This window comes from Pundamilia nyererei, unplaced genomic scaffold, assembly GCF_000239375.1.
Source record: "Pundamilia nyererei isolate P.nyererei 1_Seehausen unplaced genomic scaffold, PunNye1.0 scaffold00008, whole genome shotgun sequence".
Lineage (NCBI taxonomy): Eukaryota > Metazoa > Chordata > Actinopteri > Cichliformes > Cichlidae > Pundamilia > Pundamilia nyererei.
In genome coordinates, this window is record NW_005187409.1 from 3,200,367 (window position 1) to 3,220,069 (window position 19,703).

General features: G+C 38.4%; 1 protein-coding gene across 1 annotated transcript; it reads left to right on the top strand.

Annotated features, from left to right (window-relative positions):
• Positions 1-17,665: 17,665 nt before the first annotated feature.
• adgrg4a (adhesion G protein-coupled receptor G4a) lies at positions 17,666-19,299 on the top strand. Its single transcript, XM_005723206.1, has 5 exons — positions 17,666-17,819; positions 18,048-18,153; positions 18,443-18,723; positions 19,001-19,102; positions 19,211-19,299. The coding sequence occupies exons 1-5, from the start codon at positions 17,702-17,704 to the stop codon at positions 19,297-19,299; spliced, it is 696 nt and encodes a 231-aa protein (XP_005723263.1). The 5' UTR covers positions 17,666-17,701.
• Positions 19,300-19,703: the final 404 nt, after the last annotated feature.

The following is a 19,703-nucleotide window of genomic DNA, read 5'->3' on the forward strand; positions in this document are numbered from 1 at the left end:
AGGGCGACCAAATCAGGATGTCTCACTTTGAACAGTGTCGTAACAAAAAGTGACTTCCGCTGTAGTCAGCGATATGCAAGTATCTTTACCACTCTACGTTATTCTACCTACAAGATAATGAATCTAGTCCTGTTGTCCACTTTGAATATCGTTATGGACCCTATAATATATTTGTTTTAACTCCAACTGCCCTCTTGGCCAAAAAAAACAAACTTTTTTTTAAATGTCAATGAAACATTTTAGTGTCAGTGAGACGTTTTACCTGGATAAATGAAGGATATATAAAACTCACTTTGGCAAAAAAAACTGATTACAGGTTCTACCCTGAGACAGGATTGTTGCTTGTGGTTCAGAATAACTTGATATAATTCATGACAGATAGTTTGGACATATCTTTCATAGATTATAGGCCAACACCTCATTTACAACCGTTTAAATACATACTCTAATGAATAATATCAAGTCAGTTTGAGTCAGAAACAACATTTCTGTTGCAAGATAAAAGCTGAAGTATACAGGTAAAAAGTCGCATTGAAGATAAAAATGTATTTTTTAAGACAAATCCAGAGGACATCAGAGACTGCAACACATATAACATCACAGTTCTATCCAGATCATTGAAATGGGGCAAACTGTTTACCAAACAAAGCTATTAGACGTATAAAGATAATTAAAAAAAACAGAGAGAGAAAAATCGGAAATCACTTGTTGGCACAACAGAACCAACAAAAGAAGAAGGGACACGATATTAAAAATGCTCTGGTAAGGACAACCAATGAGATTGGACGGTAACTTTATAACGTTGATGGTTTTAGAGTTTATTTTAAAAAATAATATTTAGTGCCTCATCTTTTCACCAGACGATCGTGGTGTGGAGGCGGGGGCTGTGGGGCGCCAATACTTACAGATTACGTTTCCAATTACAGATGCGAGGACGTCACCTAGCGTTCGTATGGGTACTTGCTGCATGCTGATAAATGTAAAGTTTATCCACAAGAGCTGGTGAGAATTCCAAGGTATTCCGGTATTAGGTTTTAGAGGCAATAACAAAAATAGCGACCAATTGAATGAAAGAGAAAAAGTCCCCGTTAAGCATAGTTTGTTAATGATGTAGAATATTTTATCCAGATTTTGGAGTTTCTTGTTGTTTTCAGATTAGAAAAAAAAGACTTCAAACTTGACTGAAGTTGTGTTTACCATTTGCTTTTGAGATGGATTTGGAGAGTAGTGATGGAAAAGATTGAATACTCACCCAAACCAATGCTCCGAAGACTCTGAAGATCTAGAGATCTGGGAAGCTGGTAAGTTGGCAAACTTCTCCCAGTGAGCGAATAACACAATTTCTCAGGGCTCTCAGTTCTTTCACTTACCATGAACACTGCATCCTCTGTCCTGGTCTGTCTCACATGCTTTAGCCAGAGGGCTGCTCATCATCTTACATGGTAAACAGGAAATAACACAGCACGTAGGGTGCCTTTGCAGTGACCTGGATATCTAACACTCAACTGAGAAATAAATACTTTTCTCACTGCGTTGTTACAGTACATGATCTATTAAATATATATATTCGACCGAAGACGAGAACCTCAGAAAAGTCAGTAATCTGGTATGATTTTATTCCCATTAATACACCAATGCATCATTTCACTCAAAAAATGTTCCTTTAATTAAATGTCATGCTTTTATGTCTCAATGGTAGGTGTTAGATTGACTGAATGATCTGGTGAGAGTCCTGCAAAAAAGAGCAGAAAGTCTCTACAACACTTGCCACCCTCTGGATCTTTAAGACATTATTGTTTTACCACAGCTCTGTGTATCCTCTTGACAACTTCAGAATTAGGCAAGAGTGCAGCAGCCTGGGCCAACTGGGGCAGTAATGTGTAGGTGGAGGTCCGCAGGTACTGAAAAAGTTCCTGGAAGCCTCGGATATGAGGGATGATCTGCGGTGGAACACCCAAAGACTGTGCCAGTCTCCTTAGAGCTTTGATGTTGTCAGCAGAGTCAAGCAGGATAGACAAGTCCTGAACTGAGTCGTAGTCGAGCATCTCAATCCTCTGTCCTGCACAACATCAGCACAGTACAAGTAAAATCAGTGGCGTACCAAACAGAACTCATCCTGATAGAAAACTTTAAAAACTTTATAAAAAGGACCCTTTTTCAAATACATATATACATCCCCCTCTTGACCCTGCAGCAGTCTTTAGCCTTCAAGCTCAGGTCCTGAGACCTGGGAGCTTGAGTGTCCTGTGCAGTATCTTTGCTGTTCCTAGGACTGTGTTCTTCTGGACAGAGATCTCAGTTGTTGTTCCCTGGATGTGCTAAAGCCACTTGCCTTGCTTGGGAGTCACTGCAACAAGTGCTCCGATTACCACTGGGGCCATTGTTGCCATCACCCTCCACATCTTCTCTTGATTGTCTCAGGGGCATCTTTACACAGCCTTCATCTGGAGTCTTGCCTGGTGTGATAGACCCTAGCCTTTTTGGATGTTTTGCTGAGAGCTTGTTCCTTTGCTGCCATGATTAGTGTCTCTATGCTGTCTTTCAGTCCAGCTTTGTCCAGTTACTGGTACGATTTCTGGATGTCAGCCACTTCCTCTATCTTCCAGTGGTACACACAGTGCAGGGCCCTGTCTTTCCACTATGGTTCTTCTCCTTTCTCTTCTGATTTCTCAGGTTTCTGCTGCCTGAGGTATTCACTAAGTATCCTGTTGGTTGTGGCCATCTTCCTGATGGACTCATGGATGTTTGTTGTCTCATCCTGGACAGTGGTTCTGACACTCACTAGTCCTCAGCAGCCTTCCTTTTGCTTAGAGACAATCCAGTACATAACAGCAGGGTGCAAGATGCTAACAGGCATGGCATTCATGGAACGCCATAACCAAGTGGCTGGCATAGTATACAGAAACATCTGTGCCGAGTATGGCCTTTAAGTCCCAAGGTCAAAATGGGACACACACCCTTGGGTGGTCGCGAATGTCCAAGCTAAGATCCTGTGGGACTTCCAGATATAGATGGAGAAACTGGTGATGGCTAACTGTCCAGACACAGTAATGGTGGACAAACAGAGGAAGATGTCCACAGTAATAGATGTAGCTATACTGAATGATAGCAACATCAGGAAGAAGGAACACGAGAGGTTTAAAAAACCCTAAGAGCTGAGAGAAGAATTCAAGAAGATGTGGGGGGTGAAGAGGTAATCGGAGCACTCAGTGCAGTAACTGCTCCAGCAGATCAGGAACAACAGGGAATTAAAAAATAAACAAATAAAATAAAATATATAAAATATATATATGCAGCTGTAATGGCTGGTTTGGGACGTACATACCTTCAGCAATCTCCCATATGTCCTGCAATTGTCGTTCCATCTGATAGTGACATAATAAAAGCGACAGAGTAGAAAAGAAGTAATATGATAGTCACCCAATTTATACATGTGTGAAATACATTGACATATAACTCTGTTTTATTACTGAAATGTTTTGAATGAATAAAAAAGGAGCATCAATCTTTGTTGTCATTATCAAGTAAGAAAAAAAATTAAGTGTTAGCCAGATGTTTGTGTTTTTCTGTTTTACATTGTTATAAATTAAATCATTTGGATTATGAGATTCTGAGTCAATATACTGAATTCAATCAAACTTTAATCTCAAAGTGATTAACTGACAGTGTCAGTCTTCATTACTGTATGTGTCATTATACTGTGTTTCTCTTGCATATATCATGCAGTGGTATTATACATACACAAAGCTGTGATTCTCTGTTAATGAGTCCTGATCTGCTCATTAACCTGCTATCATTACTATTTGGAATATTTTATTTTAAAAGCATTTTTTTTTTATCTTCTGGGAAATTGTTTGCAGTATCTTAGACTTTGGTTCCAGAAAAGAAAAAAAAAGTCATTTCTGGTAAGTAATTTTCTGTGTCTTGTTCTTTATTTCTTGGAAGAAGAAAGAAGTCCCCGTGGCATAAATCTCAGTAAATCAGGAAACAAAACCAAAGTTTTCTTCATGGTTAGATAACACTTTGACTATCAAAAAGCTAAACTAAACTAAACTAAACTAAACTAAACTAAACTAAACTAAACTAAACTAAACTAAACTAAACTAAACTAAACTAAACTAAACTAAACTAAAAAAAATGATTTTGTACATGAAATATACATAAAATATATAGTATATAACTTCCTACATTTCAAGTTCCTATAGTTTGGCATTGCTAAAGGTGGACTCTAGGTGTGATAGTGATGAAGCTATAGGTATAAACTGTACCTCCTGTGTGATGAGGCTTTGTTGTTCCTCCTGTGTAATACTGTCTGTATTCTGACTGGAAGGCTTGATGTTGGTGGTGACATTAATCACAATAGAAGTAGGATGCACCCCATTCTCATGGCTCACGGAGTACAGACCTCTAGGTTTATAATAAACAATGACAACAATGATTATATCTGGACTGATACGGATAAATGAAAGGCATGGATGTTATAATATTCACAAAGCACCTTGTTGGATTTTCAGCTGAAACTATCTGTAAGGGCGCCTCTTCTGGCTGTGCTGCTCTGTCTGTATGGGTGAACAAAGGTGTGCGCTGAAGGTCGGCAGCAGATAATATTCCTTCAGGCTTGGAAGCGTATACAGGAACTTGCTCTAAAAATTGCAACAAGTGCATATGATCCCATGTTAGTTGAGTAAACAAGAGATAGGTGGGGAGAAGTAGCAGAAACCCGAAACATGATCTGGCTTACTGAATTTTTCAGCAGTCAGGTGTAAACCCCAAAGAAGCAAAGCAAGAAGGAAAATCAAGGAAGCTGTTGCTGAAACAATCAGGACCACTGAAAACGTTTCTTCTTTGACTCCTTAGGGAGGGAAAAGGCAGTCAGGTAAAAGTGACTACAAGACTAATAAAAAAGTTATTCATGATATGAAGTAACCCACTCTTCTCTTCTGGGTCTCTGAAATGTTCTTTAGGTGAGTTGGTGATGCTCTCTGTAAAAGAACCACAGATAACCTTTCCTTAACCATACCTCTGAACAATCACCACTCAACAAAACTGTTAACATATACTGCTATGCTGTCTGTTTCGGGACCTTACCTGCTTTAAAACCTTTCGATGTCAATAGCAAACACTCCGTATGGATTGTGTCATGACTATAACAAGGTAAGCACAGCAGCTCCACTTCCCCAGTCATGCTCCTGAGTTCATAATACCTGCACAAACAACCCAATGATATGCTTAGCACAATATCTAATTTGACTTATGTTTATTTTGATACTGTGCGAATAATTCACCCCGGGAGGCAGTGTCCACACAGGCTGTCACTGGTAGGTGAGCATGCCGTCTCCTCAAGGCGGTTCAGCAGGCTGCACTGGGTGCATGTTCTGCAGGGAGTCACACCTGTTTCTGTACTGAACTTTCTTTCTTCACATGGAATACAGACGCCTTCCCCACCATCTCCAAAACCACAGTCCTGAAAATCACATGTGTTATAGACCTGGAGTGAAGTAGCACATCTAGAAAACAAGCAGTAACTTAAACAGGAGTGTGTGTGCTACCTCTGAGAGCTCTTCTCCAGGCACACATGCAGGGCATGCAACACAAGTGCCGTTAGGGTGTAAGAACTCTGTCTGATCACAGATGGGCTCAGACTGCACGAGCCCACGGCAAACCTGAAGAAACACACATTTAAAATTGCGAGTAGTGAAAGAGCTTAGAGGCTTTACAAAAGTAACGGCATACTGTTAAAATACAGACGGAAAATGTGAAGAAGTTAATATGTACTGTAAGCATTTTGCACTTGTTTTTCTATAAAACTTAGCACTTTCAGGACTAAATGACTCCACAGGTCCAGATGTCCCAATAAGCAAAAGAAATGGTCTTGAGAAACAATTCTCCTTGTTTCTGGAGGACTTTTGGCAATAGGTGCTTTTCACTCATTTTGAGTCCAGCCCTTGTAGGATTTTGAGATTTTTTATAGGTTCATGGCTCCTTTTGGTTTTGATCATTGTTTCTCTTGAAACAACACAACAAAAGTCGTATTGTTTATATTTTTGTTGTTGCCAGTAAGTATCTGCCCATAGTATCTGTTTGTATTTTGTCACATCCTATATCCAAGGTTTGGGTTGGGTCTCTTAAGCAGTATGTAGTCAATTCCCTTTTGTGTTTCCTCTCCTAGTCTAATCTGTTTTGTCCCTCAGTGTCTCATGTGTCAAGTATTAGTATTTTTGCACCAACCAGATGATTGCCAAAGAGCTGTTAATCAAAAACTTTGCATATCTCAGCATGCTGTGCAAATCTGAGGGACAGGACAAATGGAGGGCAAAAACAAAGAAGAAATGACAGGCCTAAAAAAACTACCTATAGAAACAGTGTGGGATAATCTTGACAGAGAATGGAATAAAGTTCAAGTACAATAAAAACAGCTTCAAGCAGCCTGGAGAAGTATTCTTAAAGTCTACTAAAAGAAAGCTTGAGAGTTCAGACTGTGCTGAAGAATAAAGCCAGTCATACAAAATATTGACTTTTAACCTCATTAGAATTCTATAAATTCGTTTCTTATCACAGAATATAGAAGGAGGATTAAAGTGTTAAAGTTGAGAAACCTCTTAAAGGAAAAATATCAGACTTACCAAGAGCAGAACAGCATGGAAACAAGCCTCAACCAGGCAAATGTCCATGATCTTCTCTGTTAAGCACCTTCCTGATACACAAAAATCTCAGCCATAAAAAGTATATGGTTTTCTGACTGTTAGAATCTAAAGTGCATAACTTACAATATAAGGACAATGTCACATATGAAGACAGGTGATTTAAAAAACAGTCAACAATTATAAGATATAAAAACTTACTTCAAGTGATCAGTAAGGTTCAGGCTATATATCTCTGGTAGAATAATCACTTATTTAAAGATGGTATAAGCAAGGCTGTGGTCTGTCTCTCTGTAAGTTTCCCCTCAGCTCAGCATAGGATATGTTTGGAATAGATGTTTGGGAATCCCCGTCATTTTACATCACTCGTGACGCAGGAGAGCTTCCAAACCTGACCAGTGAATAGAAGCCCCTCACCTGAACACCTGACGTCACATCTTGCCTTCTTAAATTCCCTCTGGGGAACCCACTTGGCTTGTCTGGAGGGTAAGAGGAGGGAGGGGAATTAAAATGAATGAATAAGACCTTTGTTAAGAGACATTTAAAAGAAAGGTATTGTTTTTGTTTGAAAGAGTTTCCAGGCTGGAATGAAATCTTGAATATTACTACCGCACCCATCGTGCAGAAGGTAAGACTTAGGTTGTGAATTATGCAAGGATTACTAATAAGTCATATCAAACTATGTAATAGTGATACAGTTTTTGACCACTTGGTGGCAGTATGAACACACACGCACACGCAATGCCATCAATTTAAAGTCCATTCTTGTTCAAGCAGTTTCACCGGCATGGCAGGATATTATGGAATAAAAAAATATGATCATTCATGAAAAAAAAGACAATATTGACATATACAGATTATTTAAATTGTTTAGGCTTAAAGGAAAGCTGTACTGTGAACTTCACGTGTGTCTGCCTGAGCACGTGTCACACAGAAAAGCTAATTAGGTTTGTTTGAAGAGTTATCACTAGAAGAGAATTGTAAAGTACACGTACAATAACATCAAACACGCATTTATGCACAGGCACACAGATACACACACGAACATACTCACATAATTAACCTGGAAATATTCTGGTTGTACAAGAAATTAAAAATGACAACAATATGTTTTGTGTCTATAAAACAAATCTCCTGCGTTAGAAACACAGTCTCCGTATCCATCAGAGCAGTTCACAGAAGTATTCACTCACATGTGGAAATCAGTTTATGAAGGAACCCTTAAAATAAAAGTATTATGTATTTAGACAGAAGGAATCTCCTCAGCACGTCCACACAAAACAAGAATGTTAAATGAAAACTGTTCCTGACTTTCTTTTTGACCTCTGAGTTTTGTCAGCATATCACTTAAACTCCGTGCTCATATCGAACAAAAGGGAAATAAATGTGCTTAGAAAAAACACTTATTTTGCACACGTTTCATGTGGGCATGGGTTTTAAATTGCTTTGTTTGGTAGTCATGTTTATTGCCTGCGATTAATGAGTAACTCGGCGAAATACGGGGAATTGGGTGTGGAGGTCTAATGGAGTCAAAAGTGACGTTGCCCAGCAGTCTGAGGGCTCTGCTTGCTTAAAACTAGTTCATCTTTAGGTTTCAACCACGTCAAGGAGACCATGGTAAGTTTTCCGTCACACATGTATGTTTATTGGTAGGATTTGTTTTGTTTATTTTGGGAGGGTTTTTTTTTTTCAAGGTGAATGAATGAATGTTACTGTCGCCCTTCAGCAGATGACCACTTGACTCGCACAGAAACCGTTTTCGTCTGCTGCCATGAACTCAATCAAAAGTCTGTCTTCTCTGGCCATCTGTTTCTGTATATTTATGTCAGCTTGTCCTCTGGGTTCAAGTAAGAGAAAAAAAATATTCAAAATATTGTATATTGTGTCATAAAATAATATGTGTATAAACAAAATAATTTAAAAAATGTATTTCGTCTTTTGGGAAAGTTGATATTTAAACTTAAATAAAAATTAACTGTGAGTGATTAGGGGGGGGAGGATTTACTTTACTATATATCCTCTGTATTCTGTCTTTTTATATTTTTTTCCATCTCTGTAATTTCTTCCCATGTTTTAATCTCAGCAGCCTTTGCTAGTACCAGCCTGTGGGGTAAGAAGCTGGTGTTTCAAGTCCAACCGTGTTTGTGGCAGTTACACTCGGGGGTTCCGGTACCAGCCCTCAGGGAGCTCAGTGTGTGCATGAGTTTACGTCGCACCATTTCAGCAGACTGGACAGGTTTTGAATACAAAGCTCCAGGAAACAGACAGACGGAGCTGGGTCTTGGAGGCAAAAATGGAAAACTATTCGTAAAGTTGTTCGGACATGAGTGGCAATATGAAAATAACCTTACAGTGAATGAGTGGCACTCTGTCTGTCTTACCTGGTCGGGGCAAGCTCAGCGACTAAGGATCTCCATCAACAGTACCTTTCTGATTGAAATATGTCTAACAACAAGCCAGCAACTGTCCAAAAACGGCACTCTCACTCTTGGCGTGTCTCATTATGTAAACGCAAATGGTGAAATCCAACCGGAGACTGGCACTAACTTGGTAGGTGAGATAGCTCTGTTTCGGATGTGGGCCAGAGAATGGAGCCTTGAAGAACTGAAAAACCTGAACTGTACAGATGGGGATTTGGTGAGCTGGGACCTAAAGCAATGGACCTATAGCTGCCCTCCTGAGCCCAGCATCAACCTACACTGTGGTAAATACATTATGGGCTTTTATTTTTGCATTTCACAGTCATCTAGTTTGGACTATGCACAGTTTTCTAGCTAACAGGGAACTTCCCAGCAACATAAGCAAGCCTAAAATTCATATTCTGAAATATATTCTTATGAAACATTACTCACAAGTTTAAAGATAATGTTTCCTCAGTGTAACTTTCTTAAGATATTTTCAGTCTTCAGATGATAAAATATTTTTTGGGAAACTTTCCTCTGTGTGTTTTACATTATTTCATATGCAGCACTTTGAGCTGTTGTGTTGTGGAGATTTTGGAGCAAGACATTATGGGAAAATATATCAGTCTGCCCATCTGTAAACTCTTAGAGTGGTGTTCAGATAGCCTTGATGATGCATTCATGGTCCTCAGTCGGTTTTGGTGTCTTAGGCTGAAATGTCAAAGATGGCATTTATTTATTCTGGGACTTTTCACCTTACAAGATAAAAATGCCAGTTTTTCACCTGCTGGCCTGTTAAAGATTAGTCTCTGTAGAGTTTGTTTGTTTTCCTAAGCCTGCATGGGTTCTTTCCAGGTGCTCTGGCTTCCTCCCACATTCCAAAGACATGCATGTTGGGTTAATTTTAAAATGGCTATTGGTGAATGTGAGCTCAAATCTTTATCCGTCGCTCTATGTTAGAGTTGTGATAGCATCGTGTGCAGGATGTACCTCCGCTCTCACTCAAAATCTGCTGGGCTAGGCTGGGTCCTTATAGCAAATATGAAAATGGGTGGATGATATTCCAAATGTTGGATATTTTAAATAAAGTTTAGTAAACAGAAAATTATCCACAAGGCTTTGGGAGATTGCTCATGACAAAGTTAATCACAGTTTGAACTTATTAAAAATGTTTTGTCCTAAGATTCTGATATTGTTGAAATGTTTTGATAAGTCTTAAACTAACTTACACAACACTACATTAAAAATTATGTATTATTTAAATGAGAGGGGGGATAATATTGCAGTTCGTAAACTATTTAAGATAATAACAGTTCATTTGTTCTTCTTTCTATATTTTTTAGCATGGTCATTCTACACAGTCAAAATGGAGACGTGCATATTTAACACGTTAAACCCGGGAAAGCTTTTGTTGTCACTGGAGGAAATCTCTAAAATCTGGGTAAGAAAAACTTGCCTGAATGCAAATACCAAGATTTGTCTTTTGCAGTAGTTGACTGTCTCTGTCCTCTTTTACCAGTTGGAAAGCATTTTCCACAAAAACACATCTATCCATAGCATCTTAGTGTCATCCCCTTGGTAAGATGTTTTTTCAAAGCTAATCTTTCTCTCAGTACACCTAAAAACGCAGAACGCAAAACTACTAAATAAATAAATGACATACAAGTATCTCAAATTTGTGTTTGAGCATGGCCCTTTAGTTTAATAATAGAAATGCTTTCATTCTAAATGTTTGCTAATTATAACAGCTGTTCTTGACTCTCCCGTCTCTAATTTCTGTTCTCTCTGTTCCCATCCAGCAGTAGCTGCCCCATAGTTAATGATTCTGCTACTCTAGACAAAGACCAGGTACAATTTGATTTTCAGTGGAAAGAATCAGTAATGTTCTCCAAAAATAAACTAATTAATGAATAAATGAAAGTCTTTATTTTTCTAAGGAAGCAATCGTCCTACACAAACCCTGATATCTGTCATGAGACAAATAAGCAAATGAAACCACATAACTTTCCACTAAAGTTCTGAAAAATTTCTGTTATTTTCAGGAATTGGAACTGTTATCAAACACAATCTGTGACAGCTGGTAAGATTTAATAAAAACCTAGAAAAAACAAGAGAGAATCACAAATTACACGGCTGCAAACAAGCTCATGTATTTTGGATTTATTTCTAGCTTCAGCTGTGAAGTGCACATACATGTGAATCCTCCTGCTGATGTTGAAGTGGTTCAGACAGAGATTACAGCATTGCTTAGTTTGCGCTCCCCTTTAAACTTCCTCAATCTGTCAGTTCAGGGCAACAACATTGTTGTACTTCCTGTAGGTGAGTATACTCTGCATAGTTCGCTCACACACACATGCATGTAAAATAACCTTCTTTTGTACTTTAGTGCACTACTTGATTAGCCTAAAATATAATAATGTATGAACTTTCCACGTGTTTATATTTCACACCCACAGGCATAATTAGAACCAGTGCACATTCCTGCAATTCTAAATACATCTAATTGTACTTAAAGCTTTCTTTCTTTTTCCTTTCAGAGCAATTCTCCAATTCGACAGAACCTGCACCAACTGTCAGCTCCGGTATCGATACACCTGCCTGTAAAAATATAACAATTAGAAGTGCATTGTCTAAATCGATTGCAGGAAATATGTTTTGTCATGTGAAGCAAAGTCTGCAAGACATTCCCCACAAGCTTTGTTATAAACATGTCACTTAAATTTGCAGAGACAACGCCAACTCTCAGTCCATCAGTTCATCCAACGACCAGAGAGCCTTTGCATGTCAATGACACTGCTGGTCAGTTCACTGCACGACTCACATAAATCACATTTATGAATTCGATTTGTTTCTTCATTAAACAGGTTCAACTGTTTACTTTGTTATATCACAAAATGTCCATTCAAATAAATCACTGAATGAAATCAGATGATGGGCGATCTGCACAAGGACCCTGTTAAACAATAAAATGTTCACATCAATGTTCATGTAGATTCCCACAGATTAAATTCCTTTCTTTCAACAAAGTATTGAGAGAGTTTAAGAGGTGTTTTTTTTTTAAGTTTAGTTTCAAAAGTAATCATAATAGTTACAGCTTTTCAAACACATTGTAAAATTAACTGTTTAACTGTTTTCCCTCCTGCTGTAGAACCAGATCAATTCTTTAGAGTTGATTTGGTCTTAAATATGACTGGAAACCCTTTGGATCCAAAGGATATCATTGAGAAATGGGTAAAACACTAATATAGTTGCACTTGAAAGATACTTAGAAAAAAAAGCAAAACAGTTTAAACAAATTTCTTTTGTTTTTGGCAAAAGGTGAAAAAGCAGCTAGAGGTGAATAACACGATGAGTGTACTGAATCTTGACATAAAAGAGAATGCTGTCAGGTGGGTGGCAATAGAACTTCATTTTTATTGCACATTTTAGACCCTTTTAACATGTTTGCCATACAAATATGTCTGTCTAATATTTTATAGAAACATGGAGCATTATTTCAATTTAATGGTGAGTACGCGCTCAACTATAGAAGCAAGAGAGGGCCTATAAAGTAAAGTGGTGTATAATCCATTTTAATATTAGACAAGAACGACTCCATTTACGTTTAGCTGTCTCTGTTTCTTTCTTTAGATTTCTCAGGACCAACCAAAACAGTAAGTGACAATGAATATGGAAGAAAGAGATATATTTATGTCTGGTTTTCTGTAATACTGTAATTCAACTTCATTTATATTCAAATTCAGAAATACTTGTTAAAATCGGTGTCTCTAACTACTAACTGCATATTTCATTATCAGATATTACTGTGCCTTCCATGTTCAGGAATGCAACAAAAACACTGTGGCAGAAATTGAAATCCTAATTCAAGCTGCCTTGGTGTCAAAGTATCAAAATCACTCCATTATTATCCAAACTGTGGAAGTGATGATCAGACATATAGGTGAGCTATATCTCTGGTACAAACAAAAACCTAGGTAAGTTATGGAAGACTAACAGTATTTTTTTTTTCAGTGCCAAAAAACTGTTCAGAAGACACTAGCTTCACAATCTATGGAAAATACATATGGCCTGAAACATTTCCACAAAGAATCCAAGTAATGGGATGCATCACGCCAACATCAGAGAGAGCTTTCAGACTCTGGTAAGACATCATCATATTCCTAATCAGCAGATTTAATATTTGACCAGAGGCAATGGCGCTTTAATAGCACTGTTTATCAGACTGTTAGACTGCTTTATTGCTATATAAGAGATTATTACACAATATCCCCCATATAATAACAAAGTAGGCTAATATTTGTTTGTCAATGAGACAAGCTTTAGACAAGCTATGAAACATCAATTTATCTTGATAATGAAATATGGGGAAAAATAGGGTGTTATTTCTATCTTCTTTTAACTTGTTAAGATCTCTGTGATCTTTGTCAGAACTGCACACAGACAGTTCAGCAAGATGAGGAAAGCTCCTCATATAATGCCCTGTTCCAGCTACTCCACCCACACCATGTGCAATTCTGACCCCACACACGTAAAACTGACAGATCCCTGCCAGCCCACAGCTCAATCTGAAAAAAAAAATCAATTTCCTTTAAGTTGATTATTAGTGTAATGACAAGCCTCAGTTTTTTATGCTTCAATGATTGCATTATCACGACACGGAAATGACTGTGTAATAGGGGTAATCAATTTTATGATCTCTTAGTGAAACATTAAGATTACGCTAAGGTTTATTAAAATCATTATTGGCCCAGGACAGGGTTGTTTTTTCTTCTTCTTTCTTTTTTCTTCCAGAAGCCAAGATATAGATACAGTGCGACTTTGTGCAACAACTTCAATTAGATCAGACCATAAAGATGTTTGATGTTCTCTTTTTATTATTTCCTCCTCCCTTCAATTCTCTGGTCTGTTTAGTAAGTTAGACATTGAAACTGACACGACCAGATGGGCTGATCCTAACATGAAGAACTGCCACCAACATCTATCAATATCGGACCTTAACAATATCACTGTCACTCCTGGTAAGAGGATCGACGTGCAGTCTGTTTTTATTCCCATTTCTTCACAACTTCAACACAAGCCAAAAACCCCTCTGGTGTTAATGATTTCCAGGTAATGCGGCTGAGGTTGTGGTGGTGATTCAGGACCTTGTAGTTATTCAGTTAGGCAATAGCTCGGAGCTCTCGCCTTCTCACCTGGAATCTGTGGTGGAAAAGCTCAGTGAAGTAGTCGATGAAAGCATCGTTAACTCTGCGGTTGGAGCCAACATCGTCACTATTGTTTCTGATATTCTGCTTTCCAACACTGATGTTACTCCGGTTTCAAACACGTAAGGAAAAATGAAAGTGTGACTCCTGCCCAAGTTTGATGAGCTGTGCATTTCTGAATCCAGTTCTTATTTACATGCTAATCTAAAAAATTTTCTTCCTTGCAAAAAGTTTCCTCAATCTGACAGACAGGATGGCGGATAATATGATATTCCAAGGTGAATCTGCTAATTTAACTGCTCCCCCACTGGGATTTTCCATGATCAATGTGGATCCAGAGGAATTCAGTGGTCTCACCTTTGGTGCATCAATTGTTTCACCAACTAAGAGCCCTGAGGTGAGAGGTTGGAAATGCTCTAATGAAGAGGGAAGTGGATTTGACATATTAGAAATTTCCCTTAATTACAGAAGTTATAAAATATGTTAAAGTAAATGAAGTGCTATATTTGTATTAACCCAATGCGAAAAACAAAAACAGTTTCCACCTGACTGCTTATAGGATAGATTTAGTTGCAATAATGCCCTTGAAAACACAGGTGATTGTTCTGGCAAACAGATATTGTGGCCTCAAGCAGTCATGGCAGATTGGGTTTTAACAGGAAAAGCTCCATGATCCATACAGGCAGTTTTAAAGCAGTGTGCAGCAATGTGACCCTGTTTTATTTTTCTTTCTCAGATGTTTGTCGACCAGGGCTTTGTGAATAAACCACATCCCACAGCAAATGCAACAATCTCTTTGCCTTCTGCACTCAATGATTTTTTCCCTACTGGAGGGAGAAATACAACTCGTGTTCAGTTTCAGTTTTATGGAACACACGAGCTTTTTCAGGTACTGTATTCTTCCCGTGCTATTTGTTACATTGTTTGTTAATTGTTGTTCTTGTTATTCTTTCTTCTTCAAAAATCTACAGTTTATTAGGTGTAATATTTACAACTTTGACTTTGGAAAGGTTGCTTTGTTTTTGAAATCTCTATAAATCCATAAAGCTGGAGCGAGGAGAAAATAAACCTAGCGTTGCATAAGAACACATAACACAACCACTCACAACTGTAACTAACTAGAGAAAATCAAAAAAATATATCTGGCTTACTGTAATAGGGTAAATTAGAGGTTTCACAGGGATATTAAGTGCCACATAACTTCTTGGCTGGATGCAGTGACCCCCTGTGGTGCCAGACAACCATTTTTTTTTACCATCACATAAGAGAGATAGCTAGATTCTGCTATCTTTGGATAGGGTCAGATTAGTTATTTCCCTTTTACATGTTTCATACTAACTTTATCCACGGGTTCTCGACTTGATGTTTACCCTACAAACACATTATCAGTTTAATCTACAGTATAGCTTATTTTGCAGGCTTAGCTTGATTCTACAGAACACTACCCCCCCCCCCCCCCCCCCCCCCCCCCCCCCTCCCACACACACACAAGTGGGAAGTGCAATCGGATGCAGTTTTACTGGTGCATGGTGGACCTGCATGGCTCTGTCATCCTGGGTAAAACTGGCATGATCTGGTTGGAACTGGAATCAAAATAACAGCAGTTCCTTTTACTGGACAGCAGGAAGGTGTTAAGTTGTGAAACCAGTTGAGTTCATACACATATTGTTAGAGTAAACCAGTTGAAAGCACATGATCTCAGTGGCAGAACTCTACATATTTCTATATTTACAAATTAAATTAAGAATTTAGTACATCTTCAATGGCCTTTACAAAACCATGGCCCCACTGTTGTTGCTTACTACGATTCATTAATCTGGTTGTTGATGTGCTGGCCATTTTATTTTAAATAGGACCTGGACATAAACAATGCGCAGAGCAACTGGACGTTGAACTCATATGTAGTATCTGCCAGCATCAATGACAGCAAAATCATGAACCTGGAAGATCGAGTAGTGGTGACCTTCAGTCATCAAATTCCTACAAAGGTGACAAACAAGTGCTGTTCAGTTTGTGAGTGATATGAAAGTGTATGAGACTCTAATATCATTCTACCTCTCGATATTTACAGCCACGGGACAAAGTACAATGCATGTTTTGGGATTTTTATAAGAATGGTGAGTCAAAAATTCTTTATTATTGGATTTAGTTGATTGACTGTAACTCCAAACCCCTAAATTTAATAAAGCTTTCAAAACTTTTGAAGCTGTGCATCTGTTGATAAGAAGATTTGTGTTTGTGTGCTTGTGTGGGTGAATCTTTGCTGGTGTGTGTGTGTGTCAGGTGGGCGGGGTGGTTGGAACAGCAGCGGCTGTGAAACCGAGAGTATTTCTCCATATCAGACCAGTTGTCTCTGTGATCACCTCACACATTTTGCTGTGCTCCTGGTGAGTCATTGGTCTGTTTTTTGTTTTATAGATTTAACTAGAAAACAAACTCCTACAGGCGCCAACATACTGTGTGCAATCTGGTCAGTGCTGGCTGCATGGGTATTTTTCTGCCAGCAATGTGAGATAGTGGTATTAAAGTCACCATGTGTAAAAATAAAGTTGTTGTCATATTATTAGTTTTCCAATAGCTGTGAGAGGTAAAGCCCTGCTCTCCGTGCCTGTGTCTTCTTGATGCGTTTGGGTTTTGTACTTTTTGTGTTTCAGAATGTCGAAAGAACTCCTTTCAGTAAGGTTAATGAACAGATTCTGACAGTGATATCATATATTGGATGTGGTATATCCTCCATCTTTCTGGGCCTCACTCTACTCACCTACCTTATTTTTGAGTAAGTCACTGATACTGATGCTACAACTACTGACTTTGCATTGCAATAGATTTGAGCATATGAAAAGTCTATGGCCACCTACATTTGTGGTCAGAAGTTTCCATACACTGATCGTGGGCACAGATTTCATGGTATTTTGGGCCTTCTAATTATTTCTTTGAAGTGCTTTTTTTTTCCAGGGTGAAATGATTGTACAGCGTACATCTTTGATGACTTTACAAAACAACACCAATGTGAGTGATTCTGAAGGTTCTACAATGTCGAATTCAAGACACATCAGCTTCTTGTTATTGATCATGATTGGCTGGTAGTTCTTAAACTTGTGGTGTACAGTCATTCCAAAGAAATCATTAAAAGCCCAGAAGTTACCCAAATTAACATAACAGTCGTGCTCATAATGAGTGTATGGGAATGTCTGTATATACTGAAATCATGTAGATAAGAGATTAAATCACAGTGATAATTTTGGAGTGACTTTTAAAGCATCAGTCTGCACTGTGGTCTCATTATCCATTTATTTAATACAGGAAGCTGCGACAAGATTACCCATCTAAGATACTCATCAACCTGTCATCTGCACTGCAGGGGCTGAGCATGCTCTTCCTTCTAAACACTTGGCTCTCATCTTTCTCCAATTATGCTCTTTGTATTGCTACTGCTGCAACGCTCCACTATTTCATGTTGGCCTCCTTCACGTGGATGGGCCTGGAAGCTGTACACATGTATCTCGCATTGGTCAAAGTCTTCAACACATATATCCCCTCTTATATCCTCAAGTTCTGTATTATAGGATGGGGTAAGGAAACGTTTCTATGTGCCCCTTTCTGTAGAAACAAAATTGCTCTGCCAGGTGGTTTTAACTGACACATTGGGTACATTAATGGATCGTGATTCTAATCTTAAATTAGATCAAAATAATAAAATGTGTTTATTGTGAAAGGAGTTACAGTTGTTGGAATTGTAGAGGACATATTAAAATAATTGGGATGGACAAACAGAATAAAGTTGAATTGTTTTCTCACAGGTATTCCTGCAGTAATAGTGAGCCTGGTGCTGGTCATAGACAAAGATGCCTACGGCAGTCTTGCTGATGAAGAAATTGAAATGGTCCTTGATTCCACTGAAGCATTGTAAATACTGCAGTTCTGCAATATTACTGATATGAATACTGGATTAGAAATGTAATTAGTCTAATAAACAAATCAAGAGAGTGCTAATTTGCACTGGTTAGTTTGTATGGATGAATGCAAAATATAAAAATAATGACGCTGCTGTGTCCAATTTATTATGTGCGTTTGAGTTGATGAACTAGTCGTCTCACAGTAGAAGCTTGGCTAAATTAATGGCATTGATGGGATTGCTATAGCTCACTGTTTAAATTGCATTTTGACTTATCTAATTCTCCCTATCTTCCTACAGCTGTTGGATACAGAATGACATTGTCTTCTTTGTGACAGTGGTGGCATTTATTGGTCTGACCTTGTTGTGCAACATGTCTGTCTTCATCATGGTTCTGATCCAAATTAAACGGATTGGGGCAAATAAGCTTGCCGCAAACAGCCACGGCTCTGTGCTGGACTTGAAGGCGGTTGCCAGTCTCACGGTTCTGTTAGGCCTCACGTGGTCAATTGGCTTTTTTTCATTTGGGCCTGCCAGAGTAGTCCTGGTGTACCTGTTCGTTTTCCTCAACAGTTTGCAGGGTAAGACTGAGTTGTAGTTGCTATTAACTTGATACTATCTGCACAAGTGTAACTAATTTCCATTGCTTCTGTAAACATTTTTCCTAAATTCCAGTGATTTTATAATTTTGTTAGGGTTTTCTCATCTCACAAAGATTTTTCTTTTTAGAATTAGTACAAGTGTTAAGGCTAAGAGAAAAAGATGAACTAAAACACAAATTTATATCATTTTTAATGTCAAACTGAGTGCAATTGAACGTCACTGTTATTCTTCTTTTGTTTTGTTTTTTTCATCAAGGCTTCTTTGTGTTTTTGTTCCACTGCCTGATGAAGGAAAATGTGAGGAAACAGTGGAGAATCCACCTGTGCTGTGGACGTTTTAGACTCCGTGAATACTCAGGTAGCAGTTCATTTTGACATATAACAACACTGCAGCATAATAGCCACATGGTTGATAGGAAGCATTTTCAAGCTGCAGTTTTTTGTATTTCTTGCCTTCCGTGTTCAGACTGGAGCCGCTCTGTGACAGTCGGTGACCGATGCAAAAAGAAGAATCTCGTTAACTCGGATTCGGTCACTTCTGGCAGCTCTCAGTAGGTTTCTGGCTCCTCAGCAGCAGCAGCAGTAAACCAACACCAGGGGGCATGAGTGGACATCTGGATGAATTCTTCAAAATTTTCCGTTGTTGAATTACAAACAGAAAGCAAAAGGTTCAAAGACAAACTCCCCAGTGCAACTAATGTGCAGGGAAAGCTGAAATATGTCTCAGCTTCACGGAGAAAATGGGTCCAAAGCCATCACTTAAACTCGGTCATGAAAATTAAGCACTGCTTTGATGCAGAAAGTAAAAATCCATTAGAAATCAGTAAACGTGTAAAAGCCGTACAATTCATTTTAAAGGTTAAAATGATTCATTTTCACATCCATGCATTGTAGTGCTGTTTAAGAAATCTTTCTTTGTAACAAAGCAAAATGTAATGTTCTGCGCACTAGATTATTAT

Coding starts and splice junctions, on each gene's coding strand:
- adgrg4a (XM_005723206.1), top strand. CDS start 17,702: ATGTTGGCCTCCTTCACGTGGATGGGCCTGGAAGCTGTACACATGTAT. Junction 18,154..18,442: donor CTTGATTCCACTGAAGCATT/GTAAATACTGCA, acceptor ATCTTCCTACAG/CTGTTGGATACAGAATGACA. Junction 19,103..19,210: donor TAGACTCCGTGAATACTCAG/GTAGCAGTTCAT, acceptor TTCCGTGTTCAG/ACTGGAGCCGCTCTGTGACA.